Raw genomic sequence first — 21,206 nt, forward strand, 5'->3', positions numbered from 1 at the left:
GTACCGTCTGTGTTGTTTACAAAAAATAAGAGAACACTCTTTGTGGTGTGTACAAAAAAATTAAAAATAATACAAAAATAAATTGAACAGCTTTCTGGCATTATAGATAGTTTTTTCAAACACGATTAAAGAAAATCAGTTATATTTTATAAATTATAAGTATGACTGAGGTTGGTGCAATATTTCAGCGATTAGAAAAACTTATCAAAACTGGTAAGTTAGACATAACATAACAATTAACCATTTACCTACATTGTAAGCAATAAGCATAGGATAGGCATAATTTAAATAAAAATAGTTATCGTTTTATCAAGACATTGTAACTAAACTTGTAAGCCAAGTAAATAATTCAACTTATAACTACCACCATCTGTGGTCGTGGATTAATGTAGGCACTATAGGCAGTGTGTTACATACGGTTCTGTTTTATTAATTAGTACTAAAGTAATTTTACACTTTAATAATAACACAAAATACTCATTTAGTATTTATATCTATTTAATATAAAGTAGGTATTATGTTCCATAAAGTTCCTGACAGGATTCTGTTAGGAGTACATGTACCCCATTAAATAGCCACATTGATGTTTCAATAGGGTTGATAAGGGACAAGATGGCACACTTGTAACTTACAGAAAAGTTATTATGGTACATCTACACATCTGTCCTATCCTTAGCTTTGATAATTACTTATTTTTATATCCACTATAATAAAACAACAGGTATATGCAATATATTTACTTACCAAAAAAAGTGGTTGGGGTGAATAGGAGAATACAAAATTCATTTTTGTATTTTTCTAAATAAATTCTTAATACAAACATATTGGCAAAAATATCTTCATGTTTGTGATGATAACAGCGTCCAACTGTCCACAAATTCCAAGATGTGCCATCTTGTTCTTTAACTACCCTATGGAAACATCAATGTGACAGGATAACAGAGTTTAGTGATCGTTTAATAAATTTATTAATTTTTTGTCATAAAAATGTGTAAAAAATTGTATGATTTTAGACAGTAATAATGAATTCATGACATCAGTTTTCAAACATATCACATCTATAGACAAAAAGGGTAATGGACGCAATGATTGCTATGAGCTTTTAAGCACATTCTTGAAGAACATTATTCAGGAAATTGACACTCTAGCCACAGAAATAGAGAAAAATTATGGTGTGCTTATTAGTGTAAAACACCAGAAAGTACTACGTACATGTTATCAAATAATTTCATCATTTGGTATTGCATCATGTTTGATACCTGGCTTAGGCATAAGCTTTTCAAAAAGATGTGCAGCAGCACAATCTTTGCCACCAATTTTATTATCTGATGAACAAAAATATAAAATTTTAGTGTTGTGTACAGATTTTCTACATAGAAGTTATAATGTACCAGTCCTAAAAAATATTATAGTAACATTTCATTTAATTGACTATTTGGCTGCATTAATACAATTAGCTTTTGCTCCTTTAAAAAAGCCTGGTGCCTATCCTGACTTTACTATGACTCAAGAAATGTATGATACATTAAATACTGATAGACAGAAATATGTTCAAGTATATGAATATTTAGTCAGTAACTGCTTCCAGCCAACGCTTATGAAAGAATTATTAGTGCTTCAAAATGTAGCAGATCAAAAATCTCCTTTGTTTGTTAAAAGAGTTATAGCCAAGGAAATGAGTAGGCGCCTCACAGTATCAGGTGGCTTATTGAGTCTGATAAGATGTTTTATTGATGGTCAAGATATGGATACAGGACTTGAATGGAAAAAAGTTGAAATGATTTGCAAAATAGTCTCAACTAAACATGGAAACCAGAATGAGAGTGATTATCTAGTAAACATTACTGCCCAACTGAAACAAATATTTACTATAAATAATACAAAATATCTTGCAACTGCAGTTTCATGTCTCATGACTTTATATGAAAGATATAATAATGCTGAGCAAGTTAAAGATTTAGTTAATGATATTTTGAGAAGTCTTAACTATGACATTTTGTTGGAAAAATCTCATTTACCCGGTACCATTATTCTAACTCCTCAAGAAATAGAACATAGTATACAAATCCTTTATGTCTGCACATATATTACTCAGGTACACATACCACCGGAATTTGTAACATCAAATTTGCATTTACTTTTTCTCCTGAGAATTAAATGTACAAACAATGAGATGAAAGTAAAAATTAGCAGTATAATTTCAAAAGCTTTAGAATTAGTTGATAAAACTAAAATGTGTGACCTAATAAAAGAGCTATTATTTGGGCAAACTAAATCGAAAGAAGCTGATGTCCTAATTGAAGAATATGAAGCAGGCTTGACAGTCAAGTATGTTAATTCTCATGTGGATTATCCGGTAGATGATTCATTAGTTAATTTTGTGGAATTTTTCAATGCAGCTGAAAACAGTGCACTTATAAGCAATTTATTTGAAGCTTGTCTTCAAATATTTGTAAATGTAAATAGCATGAGACTTGTGAATAACACAGAGACTCTATTGAGTTTGGATGATGAGCCTGTGTTGCTAAGTTCAAACGATGAAAAGTACGCTCGTATGCTGACTATTTTGTCAGAGATATCAACATCACAAAAAGTTGTAAAGATTTTGCAGGAAAATCCTTTAATTGTGATTAATTTTGTTGAGGCGATTTTACTTAAAAGTATAGACAGCACAAATGACGAATGTAAAACTATTGCTTTAGTTTTATTAAATATTATATTATCTAATACTGATAATATGCGTAACTTGAAAGATAAACTACATACTTTTCTACCAAAATTTGAAATGATGGCTAGTAATGATACTGAATACATTAAAATTTTATGTAAAGAATCCATGTCGTTAATATTATCGGAATATCCTAAAGCTAAAGATAGTCCATTTGAGAAGGCACTATCAAACATTTCCGACAATCTACTCCCATTAAGAGCTCATGGAATCATGGAGCTTGGGAAACTTATAGAAAAAGCAGATCCTGAAACTATATCTAAACGACATTACGTATTTTGCCTGCTGCAGGTGTGTATAGATTTTATATATGTTTACCTACGAATAATATCTTCCAAATTCATTTAGTTTATTATTCATTACTTAAATTGCTTGGTTTGTCAAAAACAGCACAAAAGGCTTTAACAAATAATACTGTATTAAGAAAGTACTTACCTAGGTATTGTAATTTTTAGGAACAACTCAAGGACCCAGATTCATATATTTACTTATCAGCCATAAATTGTATAGCATCACTTGCTTCACATTGTACTAGTGATATTCTTGGTGTTTTATGTAAGGAATATTTGGATATATCAACTGAACCGGAAAGTAAGGAAAACCGAAATAGGGCTGCTGAATTGAGGGTGAAAATTGGTGATGTAATTGTTAAAGTTACTAAAAGACTAGGTAAGTGTTATTGTAATAAATTATAGACTCTAGAATTTACTAAGGAATTTAGTACTTACTATTTTAATTTTAACACATATTTGTGGAGTGTTTAATGTTAAGTAACTAAAAATAAAATAAGTAGTGACTTTTTACTTTCAGGTGAAATGGCGGTACTGCATAAAAGTATTTTGCTTAACACAATACTATGCGCTTGTAGAGATGATGACCCATTGATTAGAACCTCTGCTTTATCTAACTTAGCAGAAATCGCATTAGTACTGAATTATAAAATGGGCTCCATTATATATGAGGTAATTTCTATACATGTAAATAATAATCTAGATTCTATATAATCATAATTAGCTAAGCTAATCATAAATATTGCTCATACTTTTTAGGTTCTACTTTGTATTTGGACAATAATTGAAACCGATAAAGCAATAGAATGCCGCAGAGCAGCTGTCATGGTTATTTCAAGTTTAATTAAAGGACTGGGAAAAGAAACATTGATAGAATTAAAAGAAAATCTACTACCAATTTACAGAACTTTAAATAAACTATATAAATATTCAAATGAAGATAATGTTGTCAGACTTCATGCTCAGTTGGCTTTAGAAGAACTTAATGATATTGTAAAGCAATTCTTGTTTAGTGAGTTACCTATTGAGAAAGAATTTTCAATGTTAACAGAACCAAGTGTAATAATCTTTAAATAAAAATCAATTTCAATCAATAAAGTTTTTTATTAGTTATCAGTAAAGCAAACCACAAACTCCAGTGAGCCACATTGCATTGCAATACACAACAACAATATCTATGAACTTCTTCACACTAGTATAAGCTTTTCATTTATCCGCTTGTTGCTATTTGATTTAACTAGTTCAATAGTATATTTTGGTTCATTATTACATTCACATCATTATTGTATTAGAGCGTAACAATGCGGCTAAAATATCTTAAACTAAAATTTGTGAATAGTGAGATAGCTTATGGCAATAGTGTCGTAGTGAATTATTAATACTGGCCAGATGTAAACACATACATCCGCATATTATATCTAATAGTACTTTAATATTAACTAACTAAAGGTAGGTAATTCTACTAGTTCATTAACTATATTTACAGTTTCAATACTTAACGGCATTATTAACCTTGATATTTCGTCGTAGCCTATTATTAGGGACCCCGCAGTTATTTCATTGATAAGGACTGGAGTTCTCAGAATACCAATCTTCCGAGGTATAATATTGTCCATAAAATTTTCCATTTAATTAAAATCATAATTATACGGGTAGGTCTGTGTTGTGACTATTATTTAAGCCCATTAGTTTTAAAGAAAGCTTAAGGCGGTTCGTCTGGAATTCTATCTCATGCCAATCTAGGCCTCCGAAGTATTATCGCCTTCACTAGGCTTTTTAACAGCTTCGTCTTTTTCCGAAAGCGTTATTGAATATACGGAACTTTTATCGGAAAATCTGTCAATATTCCTCCTGTTGAAAATCCCGCTGCGAGAAAGGGAAGACACTGTAGATATTGAAATATTGTCCATGCTTTTACCAGCTTGTGGTACCATCTTCCATATGAGAAGTGCAACACCTCCAAATGCTGCGACAACTAGGAACATAACGAGGGTTATCTCTCCAAACATACCTGAAATAAAAATAACTTCCTTTTTAATCTTTACGCGTTTGAGTAAAATTACTGAATAAAAATTTGTGCTGATTAGGTATGTCAATAAAAGTGTTTGTTAAATATATTGGTAAAATTGGAAAATTGCCCTTAAATTAAATGGTCCAGGAAACGACTTCTAGTCGGGCTTTTGCATCTAAATATATATAAAAAATGTAACGCACTTTGTTGCGTTTCTTCCTTCGTAGCCTCAAGTCGAGCTGGTTGAAGCCTGTTGTCATTCACTTCTTGTTCGTCGTATGGTTCCACTACTCCGTGAGACTTAGTTTCCACTAAAACATCGCCAGGATTAGCTTTTGGCAGATTGATTCCAGCTCGTACCGTTAACGTTTCCGGTTTGTATGTGCAGATTACTAAGAACCTAGAACAAATTCAGAAAAGATTGTAAGTAGATTCCCGAAATTACTCATTGAATCAATAAAATATATTTAATATAGGTACCTACTCACTACTAATAACAGATATTGTTGTTTCAAAACCAGACATTACTATTATTAGACTAAAAGAATAAATGATTTTCTGATTCTTTATACATATTATCTATATAATTTTGGTAGCTTAGTTTCCTATTGTATACATAGGTATACAACAGGAAACTAAGCTACCAATATCCAATGAAAATCCGAAGTTACTAAGCATCTTTGAAACGAAAGGCCTTGACCAATAAATCATCCGCTAACAAGCATGAAAGTGAAAATGTTTAGCACTTTTTGTTCAATATGTGACTCACCGGCGTGTGCTGTGCGTAAGTATTGGCAAGTTTTCTTGAACGATCACATAAGTGGCCACTGTAGTGTCGTTGACCTCTGAACCGCATTCGTCATGATGTATTCGCAGGATATACGCGTCCTGGGCACTGTTCGGGTTGCCTTGGATTGAACATCTTTCCGGGCCCCCATCTGCTGCCTCAACGGCTATTCGACCACCGAAATATGGGCCCGTAGATACCTCAACTTCGCTCGCGTGTGGCAAACATTGTGTGGCTCGAGCAGAAACTAAAATAAATTAATAGGTTACTTCAAAGACAATTTAAGTTACTAAAATTTTGTGGAAATGCTTTTGCAATCCTAACAGTTGTCCTTTGGCTTCTGGCTATTGCATGTTCTAGAAGTGTTTTAACTTTTGACTCAAAAGCGCGGGTATTAAATTTCTTGGAAAACTCATTTTATTTCTAATCATTGCTTCCAAACGTTGCCAAATAGCAGAGAAAGGCAATGTATCCACCCACATACTTTGTCCATAGAGATCTTCAAAGAGAAACTTAGCTTTATCATTCTACATTTTTATATGGTAGGAACCATTTACGTTAAGAATTAGTTACAGCTCAAGTTCGTAGGAATATTAGAAAATCTAGTATGCGTTTTTCTATTACACATGTGAATCACTTACATCCTTTTGTGGGAACTATGATAATTTTCGAGCCAATGGAGTGCGGATCAGCCAGATCTCGAGCGTCCCGTCTCACCGGCCGCACTTCGAAGGAGTACGTTGTTGCCATCCGTAAACCAGTGATATATGACGTGTAGGTACGACCACGCTTAACACTTGGAACGGGCACCTTTGCTGTAGTTGTTTCCACCATGGCCTTAGCAGATCTATCTTCTTTGACATTATCAAGTACCTGAAAAACAATATTTTATTAGACTAAATAGCCTGCATGTTCTGAAAGACGTCGTGTTTTGCTATTTTCTATTTCATTGTTATTTTTAGAAGATTACTTATTTGCAATTAGCATCAAAATCCTCATTAGATGACTCTGGAGTCCCTTCATTTCCTGAATATAACTTTCACTGCTGAGCACGGGTCTCCTCTCAGTAAGTGCGGATTGGCAGACTTCAGACACCTTTGACAACATTATGGAGAACTGTCGTGCAGGTTTACTCACTATGTTTTCCTTCACTGTTAAAGCAAGTGATATTTAATTGCTTAAAGCACGTAACTATGTACGAACAGTTACAGGTGCGTGCCCGGGATCGAACCCCGACCTTCCGAATACGAGGCTGACGTCTTAATCACTAGGCTATCACCGCTGAAATATCTATAACTAGCTTATGCACGTGACTTTGTCCGCGTGGACTACACTTCCAGACCCCTGTTTTACCCCTTTAGGGATTGAATTTACAAAGATATACCTACCGGATGTCTATGTCACAATAGCTATCTGCATGCCTTTCAGCCTTTAATATAATGTATGGTATAGATTTAATCAGTATAAATAAAACGTCAAAATAAAATAATAATATGCTTCCGCAAATAACTAGGCAGTTGTACGACACTGTCACGGCGTGGCGCGCACGGCGAGCTATTATCCCCCGTTCGACAGTGGTGACTGGTGGTACCGACAATTACCAGAGCATTCCCAACGAATCGACCTGTAGGTATAAACCATGTAACACTAGTTGGTTCTCAAAATGACTAATCTTCTTCTTTCCCTGCTATTCTAACCGCGAAAATTGTAATACCTACTAGGTACTCATGAAGAGCAGTCCATTTGGATTCAGTACATACCTATTCGAAATTATGCGTAGAGCTTCTTTTGGAAAAGTTGTTTCCAAAATCTACATCTTGATATTTAAAATCGATTAAATTATGGTCAACGTGTCAAGGTAAGTTCAACTGCAGTTGCAAGTGGTCTATTGAGACAAAACAAAAAGGAAAAACTTCAAGCTCGAAATAATTCACCTTAGTTCTGCATCGGTACTGGCCCCAGGCTTGCAACTCGCAATAGTGTATTTGAAAAGCCAACAGTTTCCTGTTATCAGATTCTTCACTTTTGCCGTACTCCCACCGAAGTCGAACATCGCGGAAGTCCGGCTCTCCTATAAGATGTAGCACCTCTGCAAAGAAATTGTTCAATTTTATTTATTGATCTAGAAAACTGTAAATCACACAGACCATCCCAACTGTTAAGAATAAAACCGGGCAAGTGCGATTCGGACTCGCACACGTAGGGTTCCGTACCGTCGTCGTACAAGAAATAACACTTTTTTTGTGATGTATGATTTATGATTTATTTATTCATTTGCTTTCATGGTTACATGAAGCCCCGTTAGGGCATTGCAAAGTTAGGTACATTAACAATACATACATGCTAAATATATAATTATTATACAATTACATGCAAACTACGTGTTACATTATTTTATAATAGATTTTATCATGTAATTATATAGGGCATTCATTTGAATCGAAATTATTTTTATTTATTGATCGCACTAATTAATTAAGTTTGTTATAATGTCAATTAGTTTCTTCTTTGTTAATAATTTAGTAATATTAAGTAGGTACAAGTATGTTAATATAAAATAGTTTCGATTATCAGTAAGAATGTCATATTAAACTTAAATTAACAGGTTATAGTAAGTACAACATAGTCTGAAGCATGGATTTAGAAGTAATAATTCTTATAACTTACATAAGTATTAGTAGGTATTTAAAAATTCTTTGGTCTAAAGTCTAAACATACAAATAGGATATGCAAATATAGTGTCGGTCGTGCAATTGAGGTCATGTATTAAATAGGTAGGTATGATTAGTTTTGCAGTAATTCGTCTATCTCATAGAAACTATTCTGTATGAGCCATTGTTTGAGTTTACGCTTAAAGGTCCTATCGTTATTTTCGTCTGTAATATATTTAGGAATTTTGTTATATATGTGAGTTGTTCTGTATAACGGGCCGCGACTAGAGATGTACCTAACTACAAAACGGTTTTCGGATTTTTTCCTTTACGTGTGCTATAAAGCCTGCCAAATTTCATGATTCTAGGAATAATGGGAAGTGAGTAGGCTTAGAGTCCCTTGACGGGCCTTGACAGATACGACAGACAGACACGAAGTGATCCTATAAGGATTTCTTTTTTTTCTCTGGAGATAAGGCACCCTAAAAACCGCAAAAGAAAATGCTTGAGCACTTATTGCGTACCCATTTATTCTAAGTGGAAATATCTTGTCATCTACAAACACCGTTACGCTATTAGCGCTTTATTTTCCAAGTCAATTTCAGTAATTGGTTTCCTTAGACCCCGAGACGCTTGGATGCCTCGGCGATGCACCGATCCGCGTACCCTATTAACCCAATGACTTGCTCACTGGGTTGTCCATCATCGAGCCAGTAACATGACCGACGACGTAATGAGATATCTCTCGATTACAAAAACGCAGAGATAAGTAACCAGTCGTGGAATGGAATGAGAGAGGAATGAGAAATCCTCTCTAATCTCTCTCTCTCTCTCTCCGGTCGTTCCTTCATTGCTGAAGATCGTGGTCCTGGCAACCTGCCCTCGAATGGATTATCTGTTTCCATCGGCGGTCAGGGGTCTCCGCTCAGAATAAGAAGTGTTTAGCCACCAGGCCAAGTGTGGATTGGCAGACATCACACTTCTTTGACAACATTATGTAGAACTTTCAGGTACCTATGCAGGTTTTCCTCATGATGTTTTCCTTCGCAACGAAAGTAATAAAATAATTTCTTAAAACGCAATATTAGCGGTGCGTTATCGAGTCGAACTGCGGAGCTCCCTAATAGGAAGCCGACGTTTTATCTCCCTTTATACACTGTAGTCTGTGGTTTTACCTTTCACCTATTAGGGAATTTAAATTGTTCATTGAATCGGAGGTAAATGTGAGTATAGGTAGGTGTGGTAGGTAGTTAATCCGCTACGACACCTGCAGGCGTCGCAAATCGCAATCGCAGCCCTCCGTACGGTATTCCTCCCAGATACATAGTAATAGCACACGCCGGCCGTGGTAATGGGAAATTTATCTATGTGGGGCGATAAAGTGTTACGTTTTAAGCGGTATTTTTCTCTCCATAACAATGTAAAAATTAAAGAAAATCATGATCAAAGATTATATCTGGAAAGTGCAGTTAAATATGACAAAAGATCCATTAAGATCTATTGTAGGCTAGATACATTACATAGAGCCATGTAGAGCAAAAATCGTTTAAAAGTAGGATCTGAATCTGATCTCTTTCGGAAAATTTCTTCTCAGGCTGTCTTTCAATTTGAAGCGCCAAGCAACGCTCGTCCAATCTTGGTCATGAACCAGAGTCCATATTGTTTAACAGACACCTAGGCTTTGTATTTGATTGTATTTCAAAATGTAAAATGTGATTATTTACTGATTAGTATTAGGTAATGTTGGCAGGCATATTGTTTGAGGCCGGACGTGGCCACTGGCCTCGCACGACACGGCACTGGTGTCATAGATTATTATGGGAGACATACGCAGTGGTGTGAAAATGCCATTATACACTTTTATGTGTGCCATGTTGGTATAGTTACCTAGTGATACCAAAAAATTAATAGCCTTATGCGATAGGCCTCGAGAAGCGAGATACAACTAGGTAGTATATTGTACCTATGTCCAACTAGAATATATTACCTACTAAGTACTAGACTTCGTCCGCGTGGATTTAGGTTTTCTTTTTTAAATTGTGGAAACTTCAATTTTCCGGGATAAATCGTAGCCTACTTAGAATAATAGGTAGGTATAGGTAACGCTTATGTTCGTCTCCGGGATGCAAGCTATCTCTGTACCATATTTCGTCAAACTTGGTTAAACGAGTGGGCCATGAAAAGCTAATAAACAGACACACCATCGCATGTTCATAATACTTATTAGTTAGGTATTCGTAAGTATGGATAAATCGAATATTTCTGATTTTAAGCACTTATTTGGTCGCACTATTGTCAAGAATAGGTAGGTAAGTAGTAGGTAGAGATACCTACCTAAGTACCTAATAGGCAGATAGCAGTTTGAAATTTAAACCTACCTACTGATACCTTAATTAACTAACATTCTCTGTAATAAAACAAACATCATACAATCGAAAGTAGTCAAGCAACAGTTTTTAGGGTTCCGTACCCAAAGGGTAAAACAGGCCCCTAATTACTAAGACTCCGCTGTCCGTCCGTCTGTCACCAGGCTGTATCTCATGATGGAGTTAGACAGTTGAAATTTTCACAGATGATGTATTTCTATTGCCGTTATAACAATAAATACTAAAAAGAGAATAAAATAAATATGTATTCAAGGGGGCTTCCATACAACAAACGTGATTTTTTCGTTTTTATAGATAATGGTACGGAACCCTTTATGCGCGAGTCTGACTCGCACTTGGGCGGTTTTCTATATAACAGAGTTTACGTTCACGTTAATGTAGGTACTTATACTCGTAGGTATGAAACATGCACGAAATGACGGATGCTGATGACTGAACCGTAAAAACCTATTGTATTTTGAAGACCACATCAAACAAACGGCCAGCAGCGTTTAATATCGGTACGAGTATATAGGTACCATGGATAACCTTAATATTGTTTACAAAAAACTCTATCTACAAAATAGATTTACCTACATTTGACCACGATTAATAAAGGTAGCTGTAGTAGGTACCTATAGTACGCGACAGGTTGAAATGGCAATCGGGGAGGAAACGCCCCGCACAACCGAACAGCCCCGCGCTAACCCGGTGCAGGCGAGCGCGGGTGACGTGCGGGTATGGGTCATCCATCTTCATCATTTTGATGATGATGATAGAATCAGTTTTACCTTTAGCTTTAGCCTTTACTCTCAAGATGTTTTCGTGAAAATGACTCAACCTAAATTCGAACCTAGGATCTCTTGATTAGTAATTACTTAAAGAGAAGTAACCCTAGTTTCAAAGTTACACCGACCGCACTCAAGAATTTATATATGTAGATATTATAAAAAAAATTGAGCCGTGTAACTTTAAAACTTTGTTATAGAAATTTGGAAACCACAGATACAGATAGGTAGGTATTTGTTCCTAGAATTTGTTCATTGATTTTGATTTGGTAATACTTAAGTATCAAAGAATACGTTTGTATGGAAAGCGCTGGCCACCGCGCTAGGGTTAGATAGTAGGTACTTCTTTTAAGTGCATCATGGCCTTAATTAAGTCAAAAGATAAATAAACCACATAAAATAACTTATGGTTAAGTTAACAGTAAATTAAGGTGTGATAAGCAACCAAACCTACTCTCATTTGAAGGTACGTTTATTCACATAGATTAGACGTAGACATTCAAAGACCGGAGAGTGACATAGGCTACTTTTTATCCCGGAAAATGAGAGAGTGCCCACGGGATTTTCACAAACCTAAATCCACGCGAACGATGCGCGCGGCATCAGCTAATAGACATATTGGCTTTATAACAAGCAATAATGAATAATCATTTTAGGTACCTACAGCTAACGAATTTATGGTCAATGCGCTTGCGCCCGCAATAGACTCGATTGTGTGAAGTGTGTGGTGCGAAACGGATATTTGTCAAACAATGAATTTTACACGTTTTGCTCTTCCTGTCCTGTCACTAAAGAGAATGTACCTACGTGTGTCGTCAGGACTGATAAATCATGAATTGTTTTACTTCAAGTAATGTGACGGAACGTGCTAACCACACGGTGCTAACACTGCACTGGAAGGGACAACAAGACAACGGACCAGTAGATTCACTCGAGTATTGAATTATACAGCGAACACATAAACTATAGAGTATAGCGATATCTATCCGAAAAGTCCCTTTTAAATTTGAAGAGACCTAGGAAACGTTCGTATCGGGCCTTGTGTTATGACAATTTCAAGAGCGGCATTTGTGTAGGTACCTAGCGCTACCTACATTTTTCACTACCATCATATTGCATCATGACTGCAGACTCACATACCACCAGGTGAAATTGCAGTCAAGGGTAACCTTGAATGGAATTTAAAAAAAACTTATTAGCTAACGTCCAACTGAAAACCATTTGTATTATTACTTCTTTTTACTGCATGGACAAAATTGAATTAGGACATGACCGATCCAAATTGGTGCATATAATTTAGATGAAGATTCCACACGTCTCCATTAGAATTTTAACACTGTTAAATGGCAGAGAAACGATATGAATCCAAATCTTATTGTAAAGTTGGCCGTGCGTGTATAATCGTCGTTTTTTGCTGTATTCAATTAAAAATGACCCACTGACGGAAGCGGCAGAACAAAACGCACTGCATCTCGCTCCGAAACATTGAAAACCCCGAAATTCTTGCCTCATTTTATTTATGCAAGTGGTAAAATTTGGGATACTCGAAATAGAATCACGGTTGGGTAGATTGATTTTAAAATGTAAGTACTTAGGTAATTTCATTATACGTAGGTATGGGTTGAATCAACGAGTATATTGTTAGGTAGGTACCTACCTATACACTTTACTCCTATGTAGAACAAATCATTGTTAAAGCTCGCATCCAAGACGCGCATTATTTGCTTTTGTTAAATCCGCCATTGGATTTTGCACTGAATGTCTTTAGCCATTTACGACCTTCCAATTAGGTGGATTGGCCTTCTTTCCATTTTGCTATAATAAGTAGAAGAAGTAAGGATATTTACTTATGGATCATCACTGTCGTCTAGGATATTACCATCAATAATTGATGGTAACCCACTACCTACTAGGTATAATTGGGATCCCAAACTTAATAAAAATAAAACTTCATTATAAAATTCACCCCGATTTCTTTTTTCAAAAAGTCAAAGAAAGCATATCGATACCTCTGGGCTCAAAGGTCGTAAAGGACAAAACGCTACTTTTCAGGAGAAGCAAAAAACGAAAAAAAAAAAATTCTTTTTTCTCTAACATCTTCGTTTCTTTAGCTATTTAAATGAAACCTAGGAAGAAAGTGCTTAGAATTTATAGTGTTTTCTAAGGCAGTGTTCAAAAATTGCCCTAGTGCTGTATTTACTGAAATAGATTTCCTTTACGACCATAAATTTGAAAATAAATGTCCTTGACACCCTACAAATTATCATTCTATGATATTACCTAAGGGCGTAAATCTACTTTACTGCACAAAATTGAACAAAATAAGGAAATAATCGACATGTGTAATAATTTTTAGGTTCTTAAGGGTCACCCGCTAAGGTATTCTGTAAGTGTTCGCGCCATAGACTTTAAACGTTGACAATTAGTTTCGATCGACATTTGACATTGACAACCAACAAGTGACATTGAAGTTTGTGTGAATGAAAATTCGTTATTTCATGAGTCATTGTAAGACATTCGTATCAGTAAAATCATCGTGAAAAACAGACAAATTTCGTGCAAATTAAGTAGTGTGTGATTCAAACCAGTGTTTCAAAAAACGAACATTTAAACCTAAATTCAGCACGGGTAATTATAGTGTGAACACGGTCCTTCGATTCCCGATATTACAAAATTATGGATGACATCAACCAGTTGTTGGCGGTTCAAGAGGATAGGGCGTCAAAAATTAATAAAGCATGCTCGAATTTTAGGAAAACTCCGAAACAAAGATTGACTTTAGCATATTTAAACACTCGTTTAGAGTCGTTAGAAAAGACGTGGGAATTATTTACAGCCAATCACGATCGCATAGTTGCAATTGCGAGCAACGAGTTTAAGTCAGTTTCAAATTACTTTACAAAAGATATATATGAGGACATTGAAGAATCATATATAACCTATAAAAGTGAGCTACAAAGTAAGATCTCGGAGTCAACACCACAAGAGCAAGCCAACAACTCCTCGCACAACTCAGGTCAGACCAGCACAAACACAGGCAATGAGGTAAAGTTGCCCACTATTAATTTACCTACTTTTTCTGGAAAATACACAGAGTGGCCATCATTTCATGATTTGTTTACATCCTTGGTAGATAACAATAAAAATTTAGATAATGTAAAGAAACTTCACTATTTGAAATCTAGTTTATCAGGAGAGGCGGAACAACTTCTGCGCTCAGTTACTATAACTAGTGATAATTATAGTCAGGCATGGTCAACGCTTAAGAAAAGGTACAGCAACAAAAGATACATCTCTAATTCTGTATTTAAGCGACTTTTTTCTTTGAAACCCTTGACGTCAGAGTCGGCTCAGAATATTAAGTTACTTTTAGATACAACTGTTGAATGCTTGAATCTGCTTAATAACATAGGTATTCGTACAGACCACTGGGATCCTATCATGGTTTACCTCACAGTTTCAAAGTTAGACATAGAGAGTCACAAGTTGTGGGAGCTAAACAGTTCTTCGGAAAGCGAAGCCCTACCTACTTTTGACACATTAAAGCAGTTTATGGAAAGTAGATTCAGATCCTTAGAGATGATAGAGCCATCTAAGCCATCACGGCCAGAGCCTCTGAGAGTAACCAAACCTAAGAGTTTTCATACAACAGCCTCAGCTGATTCTCCCAAGTGCGCACTCTGCAATCAATCTCATCATTTATACAACTGCAAAGAGTTCTCAAAGAAGAGCATTAAGGATAGATATGAATTTGTTCGTAATGCGAATCTTTGTTTCAATTGTTTCATTCCAAACCACATGGTGGCTCGGTGCGGGAAACCAACTTCCTGCAGGATATGCTTTAAGAAGCATCATTCACTTTTACATCCAGAAAAAGAAGATTCTAGCACTCAAGAAGCTGATACAGAAGAACACACTACGCAATCAACCAGTATTTCAACAATTTCAACTCACTTTATCAATCAACCTGGTCAAGTTTTATTGGCAACAGCTTTGGTGGACATTATAGGAAGGAACAAACACACAAATGTCTACCGTGCTCTCATTGACCAAGGCTCACAGGCGTCATTTGTGACAGAGAGTCTCGTACAAGCATGCGGCTTGAAACGAGAAAGAATCAGTGGCGTCGTTTCAGGATTAAGTGAGGGCAAGCAACTCAGAACAAAATACATGGTTCAACTAGAAATACAATCAAGATACAAACCACATTTAGTTTTCCCTATCAATGCATACGTTCTCAAGACACTCACAAGCTATTTACCTTCGCAAGAAACCACAGTCTGTGACTGGCCAGACTTGGAAAATATTACACTAGCAGACCCAGGTTACAACACCCCGAACAGAATCGACCTCCTGCTAGGCGCTGAAGTTTATAGCAAGATCATAGACAACGGCTTGAAGAAGAGTCCCAATGGAGTAATTGCTCAATACACTCATCTTGGCTGGATATTGTCTGGAGACACCCATAGTGAACAACCTACAAAGAACAAACATGTGATCAGTATGCATATATGTACATGTGAGAATGACCTCTTAAGGAAATTTTGGGAAATAGAAAATGAAACACTCACCTCTAAGAGAAAACTTAGTGTTGAGGAACAAAGGTGTGAAGATATTTACCAACAAACAGTAACAAGAACTAATGATGGTAGATACAAGGTTAACCTACCTTTTAAAGAAGATATTCAGGATCCTGTTGCTGCCTGTGGAGAAACTAAACAAATGGCGATAAATAGATTCATGTCTTTGGAAAGAAAGTTATGCAAGGATTCTATTCTTAAAGAAGAATATACAAAAGTCATAAACGAATATTTGGAGCTTGGACATATGACCCTAGCCGATGGAAACAAAGAAAGGGCTATTTACTTACCTCATCGTGCAGTAGTCAGACAAGACAAGGAGACCTCTAAGGTCCGGGTCGTATTTGATGCTTCGGCTAAGGGGTCAAAGGGTTGTGCCCTTAACGATACCTTGTTGATCGGACCTACTATACAAAAAGATCTGCTGACTTTGCTTATGAAGTGGAGAAAATACAAGATTGCAATTGTTAGTGACATTGTTAAGATGTATAGACAAGTCCTGGTATCTGATGAAGATTCTGACCTACAATGTATCATATGGAGAAACCACCCCGATGAATCACTTCAGTTTTACAAATTATTAACAGTCACATTTGGTACAGCCTCGGCTCCATATTTAGCAATCCGCACATTGTTTCAAGTCGCAGAAGATGAAGGTAAAAAATACCCCCTTGCAGCTGAAATTGTTAAGAATTCATTCTACGTTGATGATCTCACAACTGGGTGTTATACTATTGAAGAAGGAAGAGAAATTTATGAACAAACAACTCAGTTGCTACGTTGCGGTGGATTCGAATTACAAAAGTGGTCTAGCAATTCAGCAGAATTTTTAGAAGCCATTAGTCAGAGCTCATACAACAATCAACAGCCATTGGCAATAAAACTAGATGACAACATGAAGATATTGGGTCTGAAATGGGACAAACAAAATGATGATTTTAAGTTTACTGTGAACCTAGGAGAACCCACAACGCCAGTGACAAAGCGTAATATTCTATCAGATGTTGCAAAGCTCTTCGATCCGTTTGGATGGCTGTCACCAACAATTGTAATTGCAAAGATGCTTATGCAAAAATTATGGTTATGTAGCTCTGACTGGGATGAAGAGGTTCCAGCACAGATTCTTCAAGAATGGATTAATTTCAGACAACAATTAAATCATTTACGAGATGTAAAAATAAACAGATGGATTCATATTCAACGGGAAAACACACACATTGAACTCCATGGCTTCGCAGACGCTTCAATTTCAGCATATGCTGCTGTGATATATGTCAAAGTAATACACAATGGACAAGTTCGAATCTCCATGCTTGAGAGTAAGACAAAGGTTGCTCCACTCAAACAAATCTCAATTGCCAGACTGGAACTTTGTGCAGCGGTGTTACTGGCTAGACTTCTATCACGAGCAACTGAAGTTTTAGATGTGCCAAAGGAACAAGTATATGCTTATACAGATTCAATGATAGTCTTGGCCTGGATTCAATCGTTACCTATGAGATGGCAAACCTTCGTAGGTAACAGAGTTGCAGAAATTCAGACCCTTTTAGCAAATGACAGATGGAGCCATGTTACATCAGAACACAATCCAGCTGATTTGGCTTCTAGAGGAGTGTATCCAGCTGAATTGGTGGATAAAGAAATGTGGTGGAACGGACCCTCATGGTTGGCCACAGAGAAATCATCAGCCCAAAAGGTTCAAGTACCTGAAACAAAGGAAGAAGAACGGAAACAAAAGATGAAAACCTTTAATATCAGTATTGAGGAAGATCCAATTTACACAAGATTCTCTTCGCTTACCAAGATGGTTCGGGTACTTAGCTATTGCCGAAGAATGCTCCAACTGAAAGACAAAAAGGAAGTTAGAAACCAGAATACAAAATATTTGAATAATAAAGAATTACAAGCTACACTGAATAGTTTAATAAAAATAGATCAAGAGATAGATTTTGAAGAAGAAATTAAAGATTTAAAAGAAAAGCATAAAATCAAATTGCGAAGTAAATTAATAACATTATCTCCTTACCTGGATGATACTGGATTGCTACGGGTTGGAGGTCGATTGCAAGGTGCTAAAGTAGCTACAGAATTTAAGCATCCAATCATCTTATCTCAAACATCTCACATCAGTTGGTTATTAGTGATTGATACACATGCCAAGTTATTACATGGAGGATATGCGATGCTGATGAACTACTTGAGATCTCGTTATTGGATTATTGGTTTGAAACAATTGGTGAAAAAATGCGCTCGCCAATGTGTAACTTGCATTCGACACAAAGCACTAACACCACAACCCCCTATGGGAAACTTACCTGAAGTACGAGTCAACCCTGGACGACCCTTTAAATATGCTGGAGTTGATTATGCGGGTCCAATCCAGATCCGAGCAACAAAGGGTAGAGGACATAGATCATACAAAGGCTATATCTGTCTCTTCATTTGCATGAAAACAAGAGCAGTTCACCTGGAAGCAGTAACTGACCTCACCACTGCAGGGTTCCTCGCTGCTTATAGAAGATTTACATCCAGGCGAGGAAATTGCGCAGAAATCTGGAGTGACAACGGATTAAACTTTGTGGGAACGTCTAGAGAGCTCACTCTTATGTTGAATCAAGCCAAAAGTAGTTTCAGTCAGGAAGTTGCAGAGTTGTTAGCCAATGGAGGCACCACGTGGCACTTTATTCCCCCTAGGGCACCTAATTTTGGGGCAATTTGGGAGGCTGGGGTTAAATCAGTTAAAACACATTTGGCCAGAGTAGTAGGAAACTCAACTCTAACATTTGAGGAAATCACGACGTTGCTGTACCAAATAGAAGCCTGCCTGAATTCTCGCCCTCTGTGTCAAATGAGCGATCATCCCGAAGATTTGACGCCTCTTACGCCTGCTCATTTCCTGGTAGGAGAGCCGTTGTTGTTAGTACCAGAACAAAACCACAAAGAGACACACCTATCTATTCTCGATAGATGGCGCTTAGTTCAAAGAATGACTCAGCACTTCTGGAAACGCTGGTCTGCAGAGTTTTTACACACCCTTCAGCAGCGTTATAAGTGGCGTACAAAAATCGAGCCGCCGCAAATAGGAGACCTGGTGATTATAAAAGATGAGGACACACCACCAGCTACATGGCTGATGGCAAAGATTACCAAACTCAACCCTGGTCCTGACAATGTTGTGCGAGTTGCCACTGTGAAGACCAAGTCATCGACACTAACGAGGCCGCTGTCCAAGCTGGTCTTGTTACCCACGGAGAAGAATTAATAAAGAACGGAGTTCTTGGGGGCCGGCATGTTCGCGCCATAGACTTTAAACGTTGACAATTAGTTTCGATCGACATTTGACATTGACAACCAACAAGTGACATTGAAGTTTGTGTGAATGAAAATTCGTTATTTCATGAGTCATTGTAAGACATTCGTATCAGTAAAATCATCGTGAAAAACAGACAAATTTCGTGCAAATTAAGTAGTGTGTGATTCAAACCAGTGTTTCAAAAAACGAACATTTAAACCTAAATTCAGCACGGGTAATTATAGTGTGAACAGTAAGGATAAAATAATAATTACAGTTAGGTATTAAACGCATTATGTAATTTTGTATGTAATTATGCATAAACTATTATATTTTCTCTAAAAATAATAATGAAAAAACATATTGTTAAATAAAACGTATTTTTTCTAATCAAACCGAGATCATTTATTTGGAATTGAACACGAAGCCTAACAATAAATCTTATAAATTAATATTTTGGTAACTAACTATTTTTTTATCCACTCTCTTCTTTAATGTTATAATTAGTTTCACTTCTTTCTTAAATCAACTTTATAAACATAAGATGATTTATTTATTCATCTTCCTTCTCACTTTCTTCATCATCCTCTTTATCTGTTTCGTTCAAGGTTTCAAGTAGCTCATAATCGCATGGAAGTTCCCTGTATTCGTTATCAAATCTTTTACGTGTTGTTCCATTTTCACACTAGCTTATCTGGTAAATATAAAGTATTTAACTAATGATTTTAAGCTTATTTCGTAATTTAACGAAATATTTTAATGTATTTAACGGGTACGGGTACGGGAAAGACAGATGGCCTACCTACCTTTTGTAAAAGGAGTAACTGATAAAATAGGTACATTGTTGAAAAAACAATACAACATTAAGACCGTGTTTACTCCCTTACAAAAGATTGTCCATTTGATGCTATCAACGAAGGATCGTCTGTCATACCAATGTCCGGGTGTGTATAAGATCGACTGCGGCTGTGGGAGCTCCTATATTGGTCAAACGAAGAGACCCATAGCAACTCGGGTATTAGAACATTTCAAAGCGGTAAACAACGATCCTCAGAAGTCTGCGATCGTGGGGCATATTCTACAGCCAGGCACAAAACATTGGATTGAACTCCACAATCCTCGAGTTCTCTCCATAGACCTCCACTATATACCTACCTAGACTAGTGCGCGAAGCGCTTGAAATTCGCAAACACCAGATTTTCAATCGTGAGGATGGTTTTAAACTAGCAAGTAGGTATGTGGAATCCAGTGGTAGAATTATGCAAACCAAGACAGCATCGGACAACATCGAAAGTTAATAGTGACGCTGTAAGTGTATTTTGCCGGACAGCTCGTGAAGTTCCAGCGAAAAGAACAAGAAAGAGGGTAGTTCGCTACTGCCCATGACAACTCGAACTTCATCTCTCGCAGCACCGCAGTCCCGTTGTAACCACGACCCGTGCAATTGGGTTGAAATGTCGACAAATAAAAACAAAAATTAATTGTGGTATGTACCCGTTATATACATTAAAATATACAGTATTTATATAATCTTTCTTATTACAATTTACTTACTTTAATTCTAAGATCAATAAAGTACTTGCTTGTACTAGGTATCTTAACCTAATTAAAAAAAAGTCATTTATATTAAATAAAAAATGCCCAAAAGTAATTATACTTCTTTTTTCTATGTTCATCTTACAGGAATTCTGAGACCAATCATGTAAATTCCTA

General features: G+C 36.3%; 2 protein-coding genes across 2 annotated transcripts in view; one reads left to right on the plus strand and one right to left on the minus strand.

The window, feature by feature from the left end:
• On the plus strand, positions 1 to 4,110 carry Tango6 (transport and golgi organization 6). Its single transcript, XM_034970422.2, has 5 exons — positions 1 to 213; positions 1,014 to 3,019; positions 3,184 to 3,397; positions 3,539 to 3,690; positions 3,778 to 4,110. The coding sequence occupies exons 1-5, from the start codon at positions 162 to 164 to the stop codon at positions 4,093 to 4,095; spliced, it is 2,742 nt and encodes a 913-aa protein (XP_034826313.1). The 5' UTR covers positions 1 to 161; the 3' UTR covers positions 4,096 to 4,110.
• LOC117984055 (uncharacterized) overlaps positions 4,109 to 21,206 on the minus strand; it is a 26,784-nt gene continuing 9,686 nt past the window's right edge. Inside the window, exons 2-6 of the mRNA XM_034970708.2 lie at positions 7,751 to 7,905; positions 6,458 to 6,689; positions 5,799 to 6,063; positions 5,233 to 5,429; positions 4,109 to 5,029 (exon numbers count right to left, since the gene is read on the minus strand). Of these exons, the coding sequence (XP_034826599.1) occupies positions 4,758 to 5,029; positions 5,233 to 5,429; positions 5,799 to 6,063; positions 6,458 to 6,689; positions 7,751 to 7,905 (1,121 nt within the window). The 3' untranslated portion in view covers positions 4,109 to 4,757. The remainder of the gene's footprint in view (positions 5,030 to 5,232; positions 5,430 to 5,798; positions 6,064 to 6,457; positions 6,690 to 7,750; positions 7,906 to 21,206) is intronic.

This window comes from Maniola hyperantus, chromosome 1 (genome assembly GCF_902806685.2).
Source record: "Maniola hyperantus chromosome 1, iAphHyp1.2, whole genome shotgun sequence".
NCBI lineage: Eukaryota > Metazoa > Arthropoda > Insecta > Lepidoptera > Nymphalidae > Maniola > Maniola hyperantus.